This window comes from Pundamilia nyererei, unplaced genomic scaffold (genome assembly GCF_000239375.1).
Source record: "Pundamilia nyererei isolate P.nyererei 1_Seehausen unplaced genomic scaffold, PunNye1.0 scaffold00062, whole genome shotgun sequence".
NCBI lineage: Eukaryota > Metazoa > Chordata > Actinopteri > Cichliformes > Cichlidae > Pundamilia > Pundamilia nyererei.
In genome coordinates, this window is record NW_005187463.1 from 1,578,764 (window position 1) to 1,602,274 (window position 23,511).

Genomic DNA, 23,511 nt, shown 5'->3' on the forward strand with positions numbered 1-23,511 from the left:
TTTTTGGGTTCATTGAGAACATGGTTGTTGTTCAATAATAAAATTATTCCTCAAAAATACAACTTGCCTAATAATTCTGCACTCCCTGTATACATATGCGCATATGTTTTGGATAGCTTTTTTTTCCCTTGAAACCATTTAACTGATTAGGATTATAGATAAATATATAAAATCATGAACTTTTTTTCTGCAATTGTAAGTTATTGTGTGTGTATTGGTGCTGACTAAGAATTGTATTAAAATGGTCTGTATTCCTTAATTTTTATGCTGTACTAGCAGCACATCTGTCTTGGAAGCACCCTAACTTCAAGCAGTAGCTATCATACGACAACAGCAGCTGAACTTGAAACGATAACTAAATAATCGACCACAGCTTCATCCGTCATAGCCAGGCAAGGCGGGAGCAGCTGCGCTCAGAACCGGCAGCTTGCTACTGCTTGAGAGCTGCCTTCAAAAATAAGTAACGTGTCACACCCTCTCTGCTTTATATTGAACTGTTGTGGAACGCAAAAGTGGGGCTAAAAAATTTCTCTCTCTGACCTTTTTCTAGATTGTGTCTGAGTGTGATGACATAAAAGGGTATTTTGAGGACACAGGCATATATATAGTGTTGCATAATAAAACATTGTGTTATATAATGTAAGGTTATTGGAGGACAGCATATTTAAAAATGCTAAAGACCCCCACTTCTATCCACCAGCTGCAGTCTGTCGAGTGTGAACCTCCTTGAGGGAATTAATTCTTCCTGATTCACCATCAAAGACAGGGTAACTTTGCTGCTCTCCCGTGTTTCATCTTTCTATTCTCCTTCCCTTTTACTTATCAGTCATTTTTTTTCCTCAGAGACACACAAATGAGTCTGGTGTCATACTGCAGATACTGTATGTGCCAATGAGATGCATGTAAATCTACTGTATAAAAGTGTTTCTTGTGGAGTTTAGTATTAAAGGAACAGAGTGTGAGAGTGTGGCTCTCCTTTAAATCCAGGCAAGAAAGTGATTATTCAAAATGCTCAGTTATTCCTTTAAGGGTGTTTATGTGCTAGAAATGATGATTATTAGTTTTTGAGTAAGGAGGCAATCCACTTCAAACGCCAAAAATGAGCGCTCAGACGGCATTGTGCAGACCTGCTGGCTGTGCTTGAGGTTATCTGGCCCAGATGAGAAGTGAATCATTGCAAAGTTTAACCAAATTTAACTGTTTTTGTGGCAAAGAAAATGCAAATGGAAAAGAATGCATAAAATTAATGGAGGTTCCAGCAGTGCCTGAAATGCAAAGGCATATGCGCGTGTGGGTGTGTGAATATGTCTCTTTGCTAGCGCTTTTACCATTACCGTGTGCCAAGCTTGTGCTTCGAGGACTGGTGATTACGCTGAATAGCATTCGCCTTGGTAAAGTCCAAGGTGTTATTACAGATCAAACAGCGAGTAAACAAACCATAATCACATTGTGATGGATTCCTGGAGCTCAGAACAATAACTGTAGCGAGGGATTTGCGGGGAATGACATAACATTGTTCTTCTTCTGAAAGCACACATTGTGGCAGACTTTGTTCCTCTATTGCAAACAAATTGGTCACCTGGTGGAAACTGGAATCTAAATAAGACCATGTATTGTATGTGTTAAAGTAAGTCTTGTGTATGCGCGTTCAGGGCTTCATAACATGGTTAAACCTCCATGCCTGTACGCAGAAAGTAATGGAGCACACCAATTTCAAAGCTAAATTAAACTGGCGTAAATTTTAATGTATGTATGTCAGCATATATTATCTGAGATGGGACACGCAAGCACAAAATTGCATTATGAACCCATCTCGTTCTCTGTCAAACGCAGATTTCCCCTGGGTGTTCTGTCATTTCCATGGCTGCCTGTGTCTGCAGTTCCCTTACTGTCAAAGAAAGGCCTGAGGTACTTGTTGTATCCTTTCATCAGCCTCTGGATGGTAGGAGGCAGAATCTCTCCTTCCTTCACTTCTGCGTTGAGCAACGAGCTCTCTAACAACCTGAGAACAAAGACAGACAGAGGGGGGGAGAGGGAAAAAAAAAAGCAGAAATAAGAGTTATTTTTCGTTTTTCTTCCCGTTGTGCATTTACCAGATGGATTCTTCTTTGGCGTTCACAGAGTCTGCAGGGTATCGATTGAGTTCCACAGCAAGTCTTACCAGCCATGCGGGGAGGGAGTAAAAGAAAGAAGATTTAAATGGAGAGTTGGAAGTTTAAAAAAAAATGCAAGAAATGAATAAACAAACAAAAAATTCTTTAAATTGAATGGGTCAAGAAAATGTTAAACCAGCCAAATGTGCTTTTCCATCCACCTACGAATTTGAAATTACTATTTGCTTTCATAGGTTGTTGTTTTTTTCCCTTTCTTTTTTTATGCTATCCTTAAACGCACAGTGAAGTGTGGGAAGATGATTATATTGCTGGCAATTGTGGCAGCAGGGATGGGGGATGCGGGGGGCACTCATTGCGCTTTCCCTAGTGGTATGTGTGTTTGTGTATAAATCAGGCTCTAAATACAGAACGCCTGCTCTGTAGAGAGAAAGCCCCAGGGCACGTGCAATGATGTAAGAGGGACTGAAGCAAGACAGATCAGACCATGTGCAGAGGCAGAAAACGTTCATCTCCATGCCCTGGCAGCATTTCAGAGTTCCCTCTGTCACTTGTGCGCTGCGGTAGTCAAACGTGAGACAAGAAGCGATACAATAGTGAAGCAAAATGAGCTCCATTTCATTCATGAGGCACTGTATTAAAAATACAGTGTAAATAAATCCTTATACCGTGGTATTCTTACTCTAAACAATTTAGTGAACTAGGATCAAAATGATCCGTGTTTGCAGTGAAACTGGTCCCATACTATTCAGACCCCTAAAAAGAAGTGTGCTTTTCCAGCAATATCTAACCCTTTTGTGCACAGTTTATGTGGTGTCTTTGTTTAAATCTTTGTTTAATCTTCTTTTGGTTGCTCACTTTAGAGGTGGCCACAGCGGATCATCTGCCCTGTCCCTTGCATCTCTTCTGTCAGTGCTCCGCATATCTTCTTTTACTGCATCCATGAACCTTTCAAAAGTAGCCCAGCTCCAGCTGATCCAGTGTGGACATTTCATTCTTAGAGATATTTGACAAACATTTCACACCAGATGCCCATCTTGACACTACACTCCCAGCACCAGGTGTACTGTACACCACCTTGTAGCCCTCCTCTGATAAGGTTTGTGAATTGGTTTGAATATAAATCATCAAAACATCTCAAGATGTGTGTAACTTGTTTGCAGTGCAGCGCTACATGAAACCTACTATAGCTTAGTTTACTTGTAAGTAAGGCGTAAGGAGACTTAATCATTGTATTTCATGCGATAAGAGAATGAGATCTCTGTGAGACAGCACCATGAGTTAAAAGCCTTTATTATCATTTTAACTTGTTATCCAAGGGCAATTTAACACGGCTCATGCTAGCACACCAAATCTGCATTCAACACAAAAGTCCAGCCGCAGTTGATGTCAGTGTCATTTTTGCATGTATTCAGTCAGGCTAAATTGAAAATGGTATTTTGGCCAGATGAAAGCCTGTGGGGAATATGCAGACCTTAAGCAATTCATCCAATACTTCCATACACTCTGAACCATAATGATGAAAAGTCATGGAGGCAGTGGAGAGATTAATCCTCTTGTGGGCTTAATTATCTGTATCCAATTTCTGGAAAACCATTAAATATTTGTTAAAACTTTTACATAAAACCACAACTGAAGGGCTGTTCAGTAGTGCCTCGTCTCTAAAGTTATTAGCCCCTGCTGCTAAAATGATGTGTTTACATACATTAACCAGGTGCAAGTAATAATGTGATCAACTGTTATCTCTTTTCTGCCTCAAATCCACCTCTTTAACAATTGTTCAAATAATAAAACAGCCATTTAAAACATTTACCGTGTTTGTTGTTTTCCACAACAAATATGGTCAATGTTTCATCTAAAAGTCGCATTAAGCAGGGTTTGTATCCACAAAAAAAACTTGAAGGTTTTAATTTATGAGAAATGCAAGAGGTTGAGTTTGTATAAACAGCATAATCCAGTATCTTTAACAGGGTACAATTAATTACAGGAAGGAAATTATAACAAGTCGGCTACCTTTGGTAGCTGATGTCAAGTGAAGGACAGAATCTGAGGTAATATGGTATATTTTATGTGAATGAATGAGAAATGCAATAAGTGGTAGCTTTAGGTTAATTGTGTTTTCCCTGTTGTATATACTGTGAACCACTAAAATGGTAAAAAAAAAAAAAAAAAAAGAAATCAGTCTATGTACAAGTAATTCCAGTGAGGCAAAAGCTCAGACTCAGACTGCTCGAAACCACTCAATTTCTATCTGTTATTTCTCCTCTTGGCTGTCTTTGACATTATTGAGGGCTGATAGCCCTAATGTGGTTATCTCAGACACACAGCTCTGGCTGTGAGCGCGGAAGATCTTCTGTTTGCAGGGGGCAACCAATCAGGAGAATATTAACTTAACCCCTTAGCAGTCCTACAAATTTACAATTAGTCCCCTAAACCATCCAATGTACCGTGGGCGGTACGTCCGACTGCTAACAGGTTAAGGAAGGGTGAAAGAGGCTAAAATAGCTTGTTTCAGACAGAAGCTGAATTAAAGTGCTTCCTCAAGACCTAGTATAAGATAAATAAGGGTTACTTTGAACTGCAAATCATCCAAATCTTGACTTTGAGTTATTCAATGCAAGAATTATTAAAATATTTAGAAATATTTTTAGCAGGACTGTATCTATGTACAAATACAATAGCATGTGGTGGCAACCATGTGGCCACCACATGGTAGTCTCTCATCTGTTCCTTGTCCAACCACAGGTTTATCCACAGTATGCTTGCACAATGAACCATAAAAAACTGCTGGCCTCTCAGCTTGCCCAGCTCACCCAACTTTTAAGGGGCACAGTTGTGTCCATGAAAACAAGACCCACTAAAGATTTCATGGAAATTGAAGCCAAGCAGAATCAAGCCTGCTTCCACAGACAAAAGCCGGCTATGGCGACAAGATGGCAGTAATTTAAAGGAAGGCTCAAACAGGCAATGCAAGAAGATTATGGGACAGAATGCTAATTGATGTGTACAAGGAGAGATTGCTTCACTTGGGTTTAAATTGACATTTATTTTTAGATTTCACTGGAACGATCAGTGCTTGTCTTGCTTGACCTCAAAGAATTCCACTACACAAATTGCAAATAAATATAAAAATAAAAGTCAGGGTGTAATCATATGTACGGAAGAGGATTAGGGCCACTGGGGAAAAAACGTGGGCACGTCTTTTTTTTCTTCTTCTTCTTTTCCAGAATTTTGAGAAAAATGTCAGAAATCTGAGAAAATGTAATTCTGATGAAATTAATCTCAGAAATCTAAGAAAAAATTATTCTGATGAAAAAAAAATCAGAATTCTGAAATTAAAGCCAGAATTCTGAGAAAAAATATTCTGTTGAAAAAGTCAGAATTCTGACTTTTTTCTCAGAATTCTGGAAAAGAAGAAAAAAAAAAGACGTGCCCACGTTTTTTTTTCAGTGGCCCTAATCCTCCTCCGTACATATGTCTAATCCATTCATTGTTTGTAGGAATAATTTAATCTGGACCAATGTCGTAGACCAACAGCACAGCTCATCACTGTCTCATAAAGATAGAGTAACTTACTATTTTGTGACAGTGTGTCCTGTCTCTGTGTCCAGATCCTTATCTAAGGAAACTGTTTGTCATCACCCTTTTCCCCTTTGAGAAAATAGTTTGTTTTTGTTTTTGTTTTTTTTTACTAGAGTCCACCTTATGGCTTAAGAGCAAGATGGTTTGCTACAACTGTTGTATAGCCAAGAAAAAGTCTTCCCCAGAAAACTTAGAACTTGCTTCACCTGACTGTGTCAAATCAGCTTAGACAGCGAGGTAACTCGCTCCCAGCACACTGTTGCTATGCTGCATAATGTCTCACTCTTGTGACGTGTACCCTGTTGTTTCAGCTTAAAACATCCTTGCATGAGAAAGTCACGTCACTGACAGTAAAGACAGCACTCTGCCTTTGGCATGCAGCATTATCAGTCTGTATCACCCAGTGTGTCCCTCGTTATCTTTACAAATGGCTTTTCATCTACACAAGTGTGTCTGTGTGCGCTTTTTCATGTCTTTTTTCTTTTGGTTGTTGTTTTTTCAAAGTATATCACAGATGAGGACAGCTGTTAAAATATAAAATAAAACTGAACCACGTTTGTTAAAGAAAATCTTTTAAAATTGTATTGTTTAAAAAATGCACCAAACACAAAAAATATAAGACTTCTAGTCCTTTATATTATATATTATACTGAGTCCCATAGCACTGCACTTACTGATAGTGACAGAGCTATCCAGCTTTGATGTTCGTCAGGGTTTTACAGTCTAAGAATGAAACGCAGCTTCTTTGACCAGAACGTGTGCTAAGAGCTCTCAGCTCCTTTCACTCCATCCATCTCTATAAATCCCCAGACTCTAACTTTTGGCTGTCTAAAACCTTCATCTGCAGGCGGGGATGAGACCTGAGGTCTCCAGCCTGCCAAACAGTCGCTATCCACTGAGCCCTGACAGAGAAAAAAAACAAAGGTAGATCTTTAGAATGCTTCAGGAATGACCAAGGCCAGTAATGGTTACAAATAATCTTTGTGTTTTTATGTACAAGGCAGCATTATCATATAAACAGGAGCCTGTGTGTTGCAGTACCAACCACACACACAGATGCATGTGTGCGCACACCAACAAACAAGCAAACATCGCTCATCATTATGTACTGTAGGGTTTCTCTCTCCCAAGATGAAAGCACAGTGTGTGGAATGCACATTTTCCCAGAACACATGCTGACAGACCAAACACACCTGCCGACCGGGCTGCCTATCAAGAATAACAGGATGACATGTTGAATACCCAGAACTAAGAAGAGGAGGGTCTGCCATACTAAGTAGTAATTTTAAGCTTTGCTTTAATATATATGTATATACAGCGATATAAATTTAAAACAATATATTTTGCTTATAAGTGTTGTGCATCCATTAGCCCATGTTTGGTGATCTGACAAAGTAAAAAAAAGTAGAGCTGCTACATTAGCCCAGAAGCACCAACACTTAATATGTCACGGTGAACGTACCAGCAGAGCTTCTTCCATCAAGCTAAACACTTTCAGGTTTTATTTGAGGTGGCTGCACGTGTGGATCTGTTTTTCTGTCTATAGCCATTTTCTATGGTGGCCCTTTTGGCCATTTTGGAAAAAAAAAAAAACCAAAAAACGTTTTTTTTTTTTGGGCGGTTACATTTGTTTTGTTGGTTGAGTTTTAGGAGCCACATGTGTTTTTATACGTGTATCGCAGCTCTTCCCACTTTTCAGGACATTAACTGGTAGAGGTGCATGTAAGAGGGTAAATATCTAAGGCAGTGTGAGCTTAAACTTGCTACTGCTCCACTTCAAAGGCCAGGTGATGTCCAGTTGAGCTGAGCTGCATCACTGTAAAAATAGCAATTGCTATCAGTTGCTATCAGTAAAACTGTAGCTAGCAAGTGGCCTGTATCCTGCCTTCACTTAGGCACCTCCATTGCTTGGGCATCCAATGTAACCTTTTTCTGGCTATGTCCTACATTAGAAGAAAGAAAAAGTGGCTTACAATGTCCTGGCGTAATCATCTCTGTATTGTCCAGGGTATGCGGGGGTAAGCACCACACACCTCATGGTTTCTAATATGCACAGATTCAAAGTAATTTTCTTGTGCTATCTGGCCCTATCAATATCATGATAAACTGAATCCCGACTAGTCGAAATGTGCTATTTCAAAGTTGATACAAACTCCTTCATAAAAAGGTATTAAATTACTCAGCATAGTGAATAAATGTTAGAGCAAGAAAAGAATGGAGAATTTCAAAGAACACTGTTCGACGGAGAAGTGCTTTATGGAAAAGTGAAGTGCAAAAGCACCAAAGTAATGGACACTGACAGTGGTATCTAAAAGCAGGTTACCGCTTCAGCTGCTCACTCAGGGATGTCAACATGAGTATCAATACTGCATGTGAGCAGCTGATTTCTGAGGGCTTTATCTGTCATGACACACCTAGCGACGACATTATCAGCACCGACACATGACACTATGAATCTAAACAACACCTTCTAATGTGCTAATTGGCCAGTCACAAATGATCATGTCTTGCCTCTGTGAAGTTGGTGGAAAGGAAAGCGAGAGGAGGAAGCAATGTTCAGCCCGTCCTTGTTTGTCATGATCAAAATCTGCTGCTGTTCTCAGTAATGAGAGCAGCTTTGGTTTGCTTATTCTCTCAGTCGTATTTCTTTATTCCCCTCCTCATCTCTCTGCCTATCTCCCTCTCACAGCATTAACAAATCTGACTGAGTCACACCATGACGAACACAATTAACCTACATATTGCAACCACAATATGACCTTCTAATGTTTCAAAAAAAAAAAAAAAAATCAAGTTCCAAACAGAAAATTGCTTTCAAAATGTGTCGCCTCCTTAAACTAACTGCTGGTCAGATATCAAGTGAAAGTAACGACAAAGTGAGCATGACATTTTCATGGCATTTCTGTGGGAAAAAGCAAAAACTGGAAACTGTGCTTATATAGTATTGAAAGGGTTTTTATGATTATTCAGTGATATTATTGTGACATTATTATTCAGTGAAAAAACATTTGAGAAATTACTACAATACTGCCAATAGGAGTGGCAAAATCTACAGTTTGGTACATCCTGACAAAGAAAAAAGAAAGCACTGGTGAACTGAGCAATGCACAAAGACCTGGACGTCCACGGAAGACAACAGTGTTGGATTAATCACAGAACCGTTTTCATGGTGAAGAGAAACCCCTTCACAACATGTAACCAAGTAAACAACCCTCTCCAGTAGGATGGGCGTATCGATATCCAAGTCTACAAGAAGACATAATGACAGTAAATATAGAGTGTTGACTGCAAGGTCCAAGCCACCCATAAGCCTCAAGAACAGAAAGGCTAGATTGGACTTCACTAAAAAACATCAAAAACAAGCCTGCAAAGCTCTTGAACAACATTCTTTGGACAGACGAAACCAAGCTCAACCTCTAGCCGAATGATGCGACACAGGACAGAAGGAGCCGAATGAATTCTGAGGTGTTCAGAGACATACTGGTGGTGTTTCAAAATACAGATGCACAATGGCCCAAAACATACAGCCAAAGCAACCCAGGAGTTTACTAAAGCAAAGAAGTGGAATATCTTTGAACGGCCAAGCCAGACACCTGATCTTAACCCAATTGAGCATTTCAGCTGCCGAAGACTAAACTTTGGACAGAAGCAGCAAAGGCCTGGCAGAGCATTAAAAAGGAGGAAACCCAGCATCTGGTGATATCCATGAGTTCAAAACAGGCTGTCATTAGCAGCAAAAGGGTTTTCAACCAAGTATTAGAAATGAACATTTTAATTTCCGTTATTTAATTTATCCACTTACTTTTGAGCCCCTTAAATGAAGACATTGTGTTTAAAAATGCTTTAGTTCCTTAGTTTTATGCAATTATTTTGTTCAACCCCCTGAATTAAGCTGAAAGTCTGCACTTCAACTGCATGTGAGTTGTCTCATTTAAAATTAATTGTGGTAATGTACAGAACAAAATTAGAAAAAAGCTGTCGCTGTCCCAATGTTTATGGACCTAACTGTATCTTTATGACTTAAGCAAGTCAGTGCATCACCAGAGACCAGCGAGTTTCTTCTGGGCAGAGACCTCCGATTGTTGTGCTTTATGTCTGCTGGAGTCACAATTCCAGTTTCAGGGTTATAGCTCCTAATGCTCCTACTACCACTGAGTCCACTTTGGACTTTACCTTCCACATCTGCTCCAGTCCCTAATACTTCTCTATTATCTCATGCACCTTCTTCCTGATGTTACTATCCACTGAGATTGTATAGATTGCATAGATTACATCTATCACAACTACTGTCTTCTGCTCTTTGCAACCACTATGTCTGGTTGGTTGCCCAGCAGCTCCTTATCTGTCTGGAACTCAGACCTAACCTTTAGCCCTGTTGTTCTCAACCACCTTCGGGGGCGTCTTCTATCAGAACTTGGGGACATGTTGTTCATATGGGGCACAAATTAGTGTTCATTCTCCCAGCTTGCATGTTACATCCAGCTACAATGTGTCTCCGGTCCTGTTAGCTGTGGTAGATTTCTGCCTTTATGGATCCGGTGCTTATAGGGTCTGTTTTTGCACTGTTATGTTCAGAGCCTCTTTACTGTCCTTTAAAATGGTCTTTCCTACCAGTAGGATTGCTTGGTGTCAGCCAATTCCTCTATTTGTCAATGATACATCCCATGCCGGCTTGGTTGTCCATAATAGTGTCTCCTGCTCCTCATCACTCATCTATCTTCATCGCCTGAGGCATTCTTGGAGCAGCTTATCTCAGAGGGCCTCTTCCTGATGTATTCACGGATGCTTCACGTTTCATCGTGGATTGTGGCACTGACAATCCTCACCCTCCCTGTATCTGTAGCTCATAGACCCTCAGTTCTTAGTTTTGAAAGTTCCTTGAAGGACATTCAAAGCTCTTCTTTGAATGTTGGCTTCCTTTTGATCTGCTCTCTGTCAAGATGATCCCACACTACCTCAACAATGTTGAGGCCCGGGCTCTGGGGAGGCCAATCCATGACTGATAGTGTGTGTGTATGTGTTTTTCTGTCCAGGTACGCTTTTACTGCGCTGTCAGTGTGTTTCAGAATATCGTCACCTGCCTCCAACCACATATTGTCCAGATAGTATTGTATCGTGGTTAAAAATGTGACACTACTTCTATGCGTTCATAATTCCATCAATTTTTACAAGATAACCAACACCAGTGGCTAAAATGTTACCCTAAATCATGACAGAGCCACTACTGTATCTTACAGATTGCTGCAGCTTGGCATTGGCAATTCATTTCAGGGAACGCCCACCCCGCCTACCTATCCACTTGCAGTCGTTACAGTAAACGTTGGACTTGCTTAGTGTTAATACTATACCACCCAAAATGTCCTCAAGATAGCTGGTTAATTCATTTTTAGTAGGTTCCTGATTTGTTCCTGTTGCCACCACCATGACATATTTTCTTATTAATGTGTGCCAGTGGTATGGATTCAGTAATGCATGGATAGCAGGGTGGTTTGGAATGAGGGCCTCTTCCACCCTGTGGGTGATTTCATCTTTTCAGATCCTGTTTCATGAGTGAGCCTCCCCACAGTTCTCCCCACCCATCCTCTTTCTCTTCTTCCCCATCTCCGCGGCACACAAGGCATCAGTCCAGGCAGTACTTGCACATTTCACAACAGATTAATTCAGTTGAACATAACCCCTGCAGAGAGCTGAGTAACATACACTGTGGACCCCCCTCTCATTCTTTTTTTTCCCATCCTCCCACCCACTCCGCAGTATGCTCAACTCAAAAACACGCGTCTCACTCTTATTTCATTGATTCATGCCCTTCCTTGTTCCCCAGACTCCCTCAGTTGGCATCGTCTCTGCTGCCGAAATCCCTAAGGCCATCGGTGTGCCACATCGCTCAGGCCTCACAAAGAAGAACAACATGTGTGTTCTGTACTTGCAGAGGGAGCAATTGGATTCTTCATTCCTCATTTATCTACAAATCGGCTGCGCTAAGTGGGATTTGACGAGGCGAGGATGCAGCTCCATTGAAATGATTTCTTTAATACATTTTCATGGGACGACTTTATCCATTTGTCATTCAGTACCACAGACTCAATGTCATGTTACTACGTAGTTTCTTTTCTCGTACTATTAATCAAGCCAATACTACAAAGCATTTCATCACACTTGGTGATTAAAAGCTTGAAAAAACACGGCAGAATGTCGCCACTGATGGATTGCTTCAAATCTTTCGGCACATAGAAAAAGCAGGTCCTCAGCTGACCTTCAGGGTCAGAGAATTAAACATATTCATATTCAAATGACAGCTAATGGCATTTGCGCCTTAATTCATAGCACCAGACAAAATCGGAAAACCATAAAAACTGGTTCAAATTCTCTACATAAAGAGCTGACAGTAGGCTCTGAGTGAAAAGAGGCATCCATTGTCTTCTGACATGCTGCTGGGGGAAACAGGTAAAACATGTGGCATTATCCGAATCCTCAAGGTGTGCTCGCAATGTTAGACTCACGCTGGATGCTACGCCTGTCGAGCTGCATTAAGTGTCTTTTCTTCTTTTGCAAAGAATATTCATTTTTTTGCACTGTGAAATGGGATTTGAGGAAAGTAGCTGCTGCTTTCATATACAGAGATTATTCCCTCGCTCATCAGGGACTTTCTGGGCCTCCTCAGACCCTTCAGCCACTACAGACTTGGAGATGCAGAGGCAGGCAATGAGGCACGAAGAAGAAAAAAAAGCCCTCCTGAGTTCATGTCGCAGCCTTGTGTGGATAAAAGCAGCTGTTTCTGTCTTTCATGCTATCCTAGGCAGCTCCCTAAGCCTCTCCACATGGGAGCATAGAAGAACTCCCTGGTGCCGAATGCAGAACACTTACTGTCTTCATAAGCCTACTGAAGTCATATGAATCTCAGAAAAAAATGTGACATCAGAAACACGTGACTTTATTTAAGTGCATGACTTATGTATGTATACTCTTTTTACTGCCTTAAATAGTTTTGTAGCCTCAAACCTTAAAAACAGGAAACCTATGAAACAATCTAGTTTACAAGTTTCGTATTAACTACTGGAAGAAAAAACAACATTTCTATGATACATTTGGTCAGTTTTTTGGCTTTATATTCTTCACAGCTCTGCTATCTGCTCATCATCATGTTAAAGTGACCTTATCCCACAGCCTGTCCTGGAAGACACCCTAGTATATCCTTGTGTTTTCTTCTTCCCAGTGTGATTATGGTCCCGTTAGTCTTGTCCTAGCTCTGCCCATCTTGTACACCATAATCAGCCCACTGAGCCGCTCAGCTTACCCACTCATCTGCGAGGGGTATATGTGCCCAGATCCTCCATCTACTCTCTGCCAGATTTTAGTTTAAACCACAGTGGTAACAAACTCAAGGCATATATTGCTTCTATTGATTTTCCAGTCCTAGTGTTAGTTATTTCTAACCTCTCTCTCATGCTCCAGGATCCTCACCTGCCTCTGTGGCGTTTCCATGCCCACCTGCAAACCACTTTAAGCTTCCACAGCCTGAAGTGGGGTTGTTTTTTTTACCTCACTCCTCACCCACACCACCTCCAGCCTCTATAACCCTCCTTATTTCTGTTACTACTGGATTCTCCAAATTTGCCTTCAGCCTCTCCCCTAATCATGAATTGCAATGACTAAAGACCAGGGTGTGCCAGATAGATACAAAACTGTCTTCCAGCATTAATTAAATCTAATTGCTATTGAAAAAATAATCAAGCAAGTTAATTTTTCTTGGTATTGCTTCCAGGTGCTGTCATCCCACAATCCCAATTTTACCCTTGAAGTATCCTTTTATTTTTCTTTTGATTCTGCATGCGGAATCAATATAGCTGTGGTACTTCAGCAACTAGCTAGCTGGATTTTCTGGTCGAAAAAAAAATGTTACTGTGCAATAACTCACGTAGATGGAAAAAGAGAAGGGAGAGAAATAGTTTTCCAAAACTATTCCAAAAGAGTCTAGTTAGAATGATTACTTTGCATCTTTGTTGTTAAGTTTACAGTAATGCATGGTGCTGCACTGGTGCAGAGCATGGTTTCCAGGCTCACTGTTAAGTTAGATTATGAATCACAGACATCTAGAGCTCTAAGTAATTATTTTGCAGCCCTTTGCTACACTGCTACGTTCCACCACCTACAAAATCCCATTTTAACCCCTCTTAACAATCCTTTCTTTGTGTCTAGCATTTGGATCCAACGTGTAGCACATTTTTAATTCCAAAATATAATTCCTTTGCTCATTCAATTATATTAATCAGGTTTTTGAAAACCTGGGGTGCTGTATAAGTTGTCAAAAAAAGACAACAAAAAACAATGTAATGACTTGTAAATCACTTTATCACTCTGTTTCATTGAACAATTAAAGAACTAGGTCAAAATATAAAATTAAAAAAAGAAATTCAATTTATTTGCTTATTTTATATTTTAACGTGTTAATTTGAATAATTTGGTGACTGCATTATCTTTGGTACATAATATAATTTAAATAAGATCATCAAAAAAGGACTAATTCCATCTGTTGTCATTTATGCTTTGCAGCATCTGCCTGTTCTGGGACGTCAACACACATATGTGAAAGCATAAGGCACAGAGCAGAGAGACCTCAGGCAGAACAAAGCCGGCATTAGTGAAAACAGATTTAGCAGTAATTACCTCAAAAATAAAAGGAAAAAGAGGAGTCTGGGTGCAGGTGGGTTGGAAAGCAGCTTGCAGATGTGCAGCTGTGGGCTGGGTAAATTGCAGCACCCTATATAAGATTTGTCAAATGATGCTGATATAGTCTGGCACAGTGATCAGCTGAGCTGTTATGAAAAAAACTTAAATTAAGAGGATGTAGAAAAACTGTTCTGTGTTCTAACCAGTCAATATTTCAAATTTTACCTGAAGAAATTTGCTTCACACTGCAGCCTGAAAATCTGACAGCTATCTCTCATAGACTGTGGATTCTCGAACACCACAAAGAAAATTGCAACTGGAGAAAAAGCTAAATATTTAGCTAATTATTTTATTATTTATTATTATTTATTATTTATTAATTATTATATTAGCTAAATATTTTTGAATATTTCTGCTTTCAATGTAACAAACTCATTCCTGTACTAAACATGCAAGCGTATAATCCAATTTGTCATTAATCACTAATTGGCACATCATAAAACCAAGAGATGACAAGGTAGACCCTGAACTATTGAACAGCTAAAATTCTGAAGCAAAGATGCTTTCAAAACTGCAGCTAAAGGTCTCCTCAATCCCTATATTCATGAGAGTGCTGTTAAAAGAAATACTGATGCAACACAGTGGCAAACATAGTCCTGTCCTAACATTTTTTAACATGTTCAAAGTCAGGATTTAAAATATATATATATAAAGAAGCTCTTATTTTCAACAATAGACGTGTCATGTCAGACTTTTCCATATCACCTTTGAATGCCCTCTGACATATTTAAATTCAGAATTTAATTGCTTACAGCACCACCACTGTCAAAAATGATCCAGTATTTAATCAGTGGATTTTTTTTTTCCTACTTCTAACGTACAAGCTGTGGCCTAGAAGGAATGTATCACCCATATTTTATTACCGATAGCAAAGTTTTTCCCTAAAGGGGTAATTACCTGCATGGCTATTTAAATAGTAAACTAAAAAAATTGAATGAAGTGGACTTCAGTCTTCATTTGAATTTTTTGAGTAATTAAACAGCCTGATGTGACTCAAATCTAGCAAGCTTTAGGGAACGCTGATGCTTTGCTGTTAGTCTCATGTTCGTAAGTCCAACCTGAACATTTTCTGCATAGCGAAATAACCAGTTTTGGTCAAGTTACTTGAAAATAGTAATTAGTTACTAATTACTGATTACTTCTCCAAGAATGTAATCCAATTACTTTGCTGATTACTTACTTTCAATATTAATTAGTTACTTTATTACCGAGTTACTTTTTAAAAATATGATACACCATAGCTGAATACATTATAAAGCAATAGACCTTTCAGCCCAATTCTATTTTTCTGCATAATCCATCATATGAAATTGAATCAAATGAAAAAGTATCTTCTTAAAAATTGTTTTATATGTTATGCATGTAAGTTATATGCAACATTCAAGTCCTGTTGCTCTTAAGTCTATTTTCACCTGTTTAGCAGGAGTGGGCCCGTCGGAGGTTTGACCGGTGGAATTGGATGTGGTAGCCACAGCAGTCATGTCAGTGGGGGCGATCCAAGATAGTGGTATTTATACTGATTGATGAAAATACTAACACTGTCTTCTAAGATGAAGCTATAGAATGTCACTATCTTTAAGAAGTCCTTAGGCCCAGGCATTCAATAGATCACTCTACCGCCTACCCAAATGTTGTTGCAGACCGAGCACATACATTCCAATTTCTGTTTAATCAGTTTTCTGTTATGAATTCTGGGATAGGTTGGGCCAGGAAGGATACACCCGGCCCATCCTTCAAATCTGGGGAAAAGGAGGAAGCATTTGAACAAGTCTTCTACTATGTCCCAATTCATAGGCCGCATCCTTCGGCCTACGTAGGCCTTAGCTGTCTAGGTGGACCGGGTCCTTCAAAGACTGAGAAGGCTGGAAGTGTGAGGCTGTGAAACTGGACAGTCTAACCTTCAGATTTGCGTCTCCAGCTGTCTCGATGGAGTTTAATAAACTCAGCCGTCTGCTGCTCACTTGCTAATGTATAACACAACATTGGAGTAAATTATCTACCATCACACACTTTAATCAGTTTTCTGTTTGACGTTTATTCAGCTGTGTGAAAAGTATAACTTTAATCTCAGGCAAACCAGGAACTCAGGAACAAATAAAACACTGAAAAAAGGCAAACAATAACCTTTTTAAGTTATCTAAGTGACTTACATAATTTCCCCTAGGGATCAATAAAGTATTCTGAATCTGATTATATATCATGTTTAACCTGAGTAAAACTATGTGCCGGGAGTTCGCTGTTCTTGCCAGTTCTAGTGAGCCTCAACCTCCCGGTTAGCTATCAGGCTGGTGGGTAAAAGATCTCTCCGAAAACGTGGGCGATCGTGGCTCAAGAGTTGGGAGTTTGCCCTGTAATCGGAAGGTTTCCGGTTAGAGCCCCGGCTTGGACAGTCTCGGTCGTTGTGTCCTTGGGCAAGACACTTCACCTGCTGCCTACTGGTGGTGGTCAGAGAGCCCAGTGGCGCCAGTGTCCGGCAGCCTCGCCTCTGTCAGTGCGCCCCAGGGCGGCTGTGGCTACAATGTAGCTTGCCATCACCAATGTGTGTGTGAATGGGTGAATGGGTGGATGACTGGATGTGTAAAGGGACTAGTAAAGCGCTATACAAATACAGGCCATTTATCTCTCCGAAAACACCAGAGCACTTTTGCAAATATGTGATGTCTTCATAAACCAAGCAGATATTTGAAGTTTACAGAGCTACATTCTCACCTAAAAATATCTTAAAAGTTTATTTCGTTATCCAGAAAGAGTAATAAGAGTAATATTGAAACTAAGTAGCTGCCGTGATTGTTGGAAACTGGAATTGACTGGGCCGCGCTTCGAATTTTGGGACAGGTTGGGCCACGAAGGATACACCTGACCCATTTGAATTCTTCAAATTCTGGGAAATGAAGGATGCATTTGGAGCAGTCTTCAAATTGGGACAACCTTCATCGTGTCACTGTCAGGTAATCGGACTATAAATGCGGCCTCTGAAAGATGCGGCCCCTGAATTTGGACACAGCTACGATACCGAAAACTGCTTCCTTTTTTTTCTCTGGCGTTTAACGGCAGCTGGCGTCCTTGTAGATGCATTGCTGCCATCTTCTGTTTCACTCCGTTATTACACTCTCAAATCCTATTCGAAATCCTACTTATTCCTGCATCTTTCAGGATCTTACAAAGCTTGAAACAACGCGTCGACTATTAAATTAGCCATTGATGATTTCGATAGTTGACGAAATCGTGACAGCCCTACTGCAGACCAGCTTGAAGAACATAAAAGACAAAAGGAAATGGTGGAGTCTCAGGTATTTAACATCCACTCACCAACTAGAGTGACTCTCCACCATTTGGTTTTAGAATTGAAGAAGCTTCTCAGATGAGTGATAAAATTTCTTCAAGAAACTTAAAGAAGTCCTGATGATTTCTTTCCAAGCTCCTTAGACTACCATGACTTGGATGGTTAAGAACCTACACAGACAACTTCAGAGGTCCTGTGTTCATGTTCTGATTGGTCAGAACCATACTAGCAACATAGTGACTCACCAGAAGTGCTTTGTCTGCTCAATGAAACTGTGGGATTGACACCATTTTCTTTCCCTCTTGGATTGTCACTGTGTTAGAATACAAGAATGTAAATTTCTGGATTTCTAACCAAGAGACAACACAACAGACTGAAACCAAGCTAAGCTTCCTGTTTTTCACAACTTGGTTAATGAACTAGTTGTTCTAAAGCACTTTTCAAATAACTTTATACTAAAAGCCTTTTTCACCCATTCACACAAGCACATTTGTGTATATCTAAGTGCTTTCTATCTTACACTGTATCAAGAGCAACTCAGGGTTCACCATCTTGCTCAATACAGACCAAGAACCTTCCAGTTAGTTGACAACCTGCTCTACCTTCTGAATGACAGGTGCCTTGCTTGACGTATGCAAGGAAAAAGAGCAAGGGAAATACTTTCCAGTTCTGCACAACAGCTTAGCAAATAAGCTGTACGTGAACATAGTTTTGATAGGTTTACTATGAAAGAAAGTAAACCTGGAACATCTTTACCTGTGCTTTTATTATCCCTTCATAGTAGGCAGGAAGAAGCCATTGTGCAGCATATGCACACAGAGGATTAGTGTTTACTTGGTATGCTTATGACTTGAGGATGAGTCAAATGATTGCAGGTTCGAAATTAAATATGATGCATCAAGTCTTTCTGGTTTCTGTATTTACCGATTTGGAAGAGCATTCTGTGAACATACTGTTTGAAATGTCAACTAGATGGGAGAAGGCACTTTAAAGAACTTACATTAGAAAACCAAATACGCAGTCTTGTCTTTTTGATTTCATCTATTAACCATCTGTTGAAGGGAAGAGTTTCATATGCTTCTACATATTTTTTAGCTTCCCTACTGAGAAAAAGATTAATAGGTTTCTCTAAGAAATCAGCAGGTAACAACATCAAGAAACATAAAGTACGTGCAAATCGAGTACTTTTTGCATCACAATGTACTGTTATAAGTTTTAAAAGCCAGCTGAACTAACTTTGAATTGAACTAAACGCAATTTCATAAAGGTGTTTTTAAAACTACTAGCCATGAAGACAAATGACATTCTTCCAAAAGGCTGAACTGCGAGCAGAATGTGAAATGTAATGATGTGAAATCTTTGCTGCTGTTAAGAGGCTAAATTAAATTGGATCAAATGGACTGAAATGTGTTGCTGACAGAAATTTTAGGCACTATCCTGCCAAGACTGCATTCAGCGAGTTGGATTTTCATTATGGGAACTAATCACAGATACATTTTCTCCCTCCATGGGTAGTCTTTAATTATTCTCTGAAAATTTTCTTGGACATTTCAGAGTTACGCCATTACTGAGTTTAAAAAGAAAAAAGAAAAAAGGTGGGAAATTACACCATCCTGAAAAATCCTATCACCAGTATAATTAGCTGTGTTTTCTTTTTAACACCAGATGAAAGAGAGTAACAAGCATGCTAATGAATTCCTACCAAAAGTGTCAGCTTATATAAGTCAGGGGGAGTCATGCAAATTTATAAGATATTATTAGTGGTTTTGCAGTAAAACAGTAACATCACTGTACAGTTAACAATGCACAAACTAGGGATAGAGAAGTCTAGTTCATATTTTTATCTAGTCTCATAGAAGGGCAAATAATTAATCTAATGTAAGAATGTATGTTCAGATCAATCAATCAATCATTCTCTAATAGGAGTTTCTGTTTGTGTGTAGGGCATCAAAACTATGAAAGAATAGACCACAAGTAAAAGTATATTTAGTATATTAAGTTTTTGATTGTATTTCAGAGCAAAACGTTACTCATATCAAGACAAAAAGAAAAATAATTGAAGCTCTATCACACATAGCTATTTAAATCTCCCCCATCACAATGGCTAACTCTCAAATTAAAAGCTGCTTAAAAGTCAAGCTGCGATATAGGGGTTGTGTAAGTATGGCAGGGGATGCTGGACAGGCTTTTTGCACCCAAGCATATGGTGAGGGCTCACCGGAAGTGTGGCAGAGGCCAAACTAGTTCATGCATTTATTACTTCCAGGCTGGACTACTGTAATTCATTATTATCAGGATGTCCAAAAAACTTGCTGAAAAGCCTTCAGTTAATCCAAAATGCTGCAGCAAGAGTCCTGACAGGGACTAGAAAGAGAGAGCAGATTTCTCCTGTTTTGGCTTCCCTTCATTGGCGTCCTGTTAAGTCCAGAATTGAATGTGCTCCTCACATACAAGGTCTTAAATAATCAGGCCCCATCTTATCTTAATGACCTTGTAGTACCATATCACCCTATTAGAGCACTTCGCTCTCGCTTTGCAGAACTACTTGTTGTTCCTAGAGTATTTAAAAGTAGAATGGGAGGGAGAGCCTTCAGTTTTCAGGCCCCTCTTCTGTGGAACCAGCTTCCAGTTTGGATTCGGGAGACAGACGCTATCTCTACTTTCAAGATTAGGCTTAAAACTTTCCTTTTTGCTAAAGCATATAGTTAGGGCTGGACCAGGTGACCCTGAATCCTCCCTTAGTTATGCTGCAATAGATGTAGGCTGCCGGGGATTCTCCTTTCCAGTCACCTTTCTCACTCACTATGTTTTAATAGACCTCTCTGCATTGAATCACACTTGTTATTAATCTCTGTCTCTCTTCCACAGCATGGCTTTATCCTTTCTTCCTTCTCTCACCCCAACCGGTCACAGCAGGTGGCCCCGCCCCTCCCTGAGCCTGGTTCTGCCGGAGGTTTCTTCCTGTTAAAAGGGAGTTTTTCCTTCCCACTGTTACCAAAGTGCTTGCTCATAGGGGGTCATGTGATTGTTGGGTTTTTCTCTGTATCTACTGTACAATATAAAGCACCTTGAGGTGACTTTTGTTGTGATTTGGCGCTATATAAATAAAATTGAATTGAATTGAACGTCTGTGAGAACATGCAGAACTTCGAAAGAATACAATAGAGGCTGGTGACATCGAATTCGAATGGACAATGTTCCACATCTCCATCCTTGAGGCAGCTGAACCAAGCTGTGGCTCCAAGGTGGTTGGTGCCTGTCATGGTGGTGATTCCCAAAACACTGAGTGGACATCTGAGGTGAAGGGATCCATCGTGCTGAACAGTTATACTGGGCTTGGTTAGCCTGTAGGACTCCAGAGATGACCAGATACTGCCAGGCCAGGAGTGTTGCTCTGGTAGTTGCTGCAGCAAAAAAGTAGGGTGTAGGAGGAGTTAGTCAACCTCAGCGTCAGCAATGCTGCAGATTCTGTACTAACTTGCTGTGGTGAAAAGAGCAGAGCATAAAAGCAAAGCTGCCAGTTTACGGATCAGTCTGTACCCACCTCAGCTATGGTCATAAACTCTGGGTAATGATTGAATAATGAGAGTGCAGTTAAAATCGGCAGAAATTAGTTTGCTCTTCCACATTGAAAGGGGCCAGTTGAGATGGCTTGGACATACGATTCCTCCAAGGTGCCTCCTGGGAAAGTTGCTCCATGCATGTCCTATTGGGGAGGAGAGATTGCGTCTGTTGCCTGGCCTGAGAACCAACTTATTTCCAACTTACTGTACCCATAAAATGAATTAGTATGGGATTTGCTGAGGATTCATGCAGGATGGGGCAGAGAGCCATAGCACCACTGTTGAGCCAGACTTCAAACATACATTCTATGCTAAATGTTAACAGTATTAACACTAACAATATAATTATTAGGGGAAGAAGGGAGGCAAAGGCATCCTAGAGATCAATATCACAGTGACCCTGTCAAGATCGTATCTCTACGCTGGTAAAAAACAAACAAACAAACAAAGAAACAAACAAACAAATAAACAAATAAACAAAAAGAAGCTCAACAAATTTTGATAAAAAACTGAACAACACCATTTATGTTAGTTTCTAGAGAGCAGCAACAATATTAAGGATTCTAAATGCACTCAAAGACCCTGCAGATCATTCATTAAAACACCCAGAAAAAAATGAATATTCAACCCTGTGCTGGCTATTCCACCGCACGCTGAAGCAGTTTCTTTTCCATCAAGGGCAGCTCACCCTCTGCAGTTCAGAAAATATAGCCGCTGTATTTCTCTCACTAAATTATTTTAAGATTTGTTTATAATTGATTTTTGTTGTGAGCATGAACCAATTGCAATTTGTTTCAAAGCTAAATAATAATAATTACAGTGAATAACAAAGAGTGGCATTCATTTGCGGTCACATTTCTAAAGACTTTTTGAATGCAAAAGGATTGTTTTCGCTTTAATATCGTCCTCTGCCAACACCCAAGGGAAATATCTGGCTCTTAAGCAGCTAAATGCTCTATTATGTACAGTAGTTCGATGCTAACTTTGTGTGTTTGGTGATTAGTGCTAGGCAGTTATTACACAGTTCGTTTTAGATATTTCGGCTAATGAAATTGTTTGTGAAATTAGGATATAAGAATATGCTGAAAAACTAGAAAGTCCCCACTAATACTGCAAAAATTCAGTGGAAGCTGCAGACTGACTTTATAATTCATTTTTAAACAACACATTCAAATCGTTTTCTTTTTTTTTTTATTGTTCATTTTGGACTGCTTTCTCAGGAGCATAAAACCAAAAAAGTAAAGTCCCTATCTATAGCTGACAGTTCCTGGGTGTTTTCTCACAGTCGTTAAAGACATATTGCCCTGTGTCATTATTTACTTAACAAAATCTAAGGCAGAATGCAAAAGCAGCACATGAATCCCAACCGGTATCATGTAGACCCACTTTAATCAACAATAACTTTGAAGTAGATCAGAGTAATTATTTTCTGTATGATTATCAGTCTCTCACAGGAATTTTGGCCCACTCATTCATTCACTGATATTGGCTGGCATTTGTTATGCACAGCTCTTCTAGGGCCCCCAACATTTCAAGTGCACTGAAGTTTGAACTTCGTATGGGTCATTTTTCATTTTAAGTGGTTCTGTTGTAGATTTGCTGCTGTGCTTAGGATCACTGTCCTGCTGCATCACCCAGTTTTGTCCCAAGCTGTTGGAGAGATGGCCTCACATTTAACTCTAAAATACTTTGGGATACAAAGGAGTTGATGGTCGACTCAGCAAAGTGACCAGGCCCTGTTGCTGCAAAACAAGCCGAAATCATCACCCTTCCACCACCGTGTTTGACAATTGGTATTAGGTGTTTGTGATGCTATGCTCTATATGGTTAGATGTGGTGCTATGCATTATGGCCAAACATCTCCACTGCAGTCTCATCTGTCCAAAGGAAATTGTTCCAGATGTCTTAGAGTTTGTGCAGATGCAACTGGCCAAACCTAAGTGGTGCTGCCATGTTCTTTTTAGAGAGAAGAGGCCATTCCAAACAAGCCATACTTGTTCAGTTTTTCTCACTGGTGTTCACATTTGCTGATGATCAGTTAATCAACTATATCTGACCATCTAAGCTGTAGTGCCTCTTCACCTCACTGTACAATACCTTGTGCAATACTTTTTGTAAATAGTCAACAGTGCAATAGACTCAATACTTGAAATGTGCAATTCACTTGTATTTTTATTTTTTATTCCTATTTATTCTATTTATCCCCTTTGTATATTTTATTTATATTTGTCTCTGTATTTATATA

The 23,511-nt window shown here is 39.8% G+C and overlaps 1 protein-coding gene across 1 annotated transcript in view; it reads right to left on the reverse strand.

The window, feature by feature from the left end:
* The window catches only part of LOC102207415 (gamma-aminobutyric acid receptor subunit pi), a 73,412-nt gene that overhangs the window by 24,942 nt on the left and 24,959 nt on the right, over window positions 1-23,511 (reverse strand). The window contains exon 3 of the mRNA XM_005735108.1: window positions 1,890-2,002. Within this exon, the coding sequence (XP_005735165.1) occupies window positions 1,890-2,002 (113 nt within the window). The remainder of the gene's footprint in view (window positions 1-1,889; window positions 2,003-23,511) is intronic.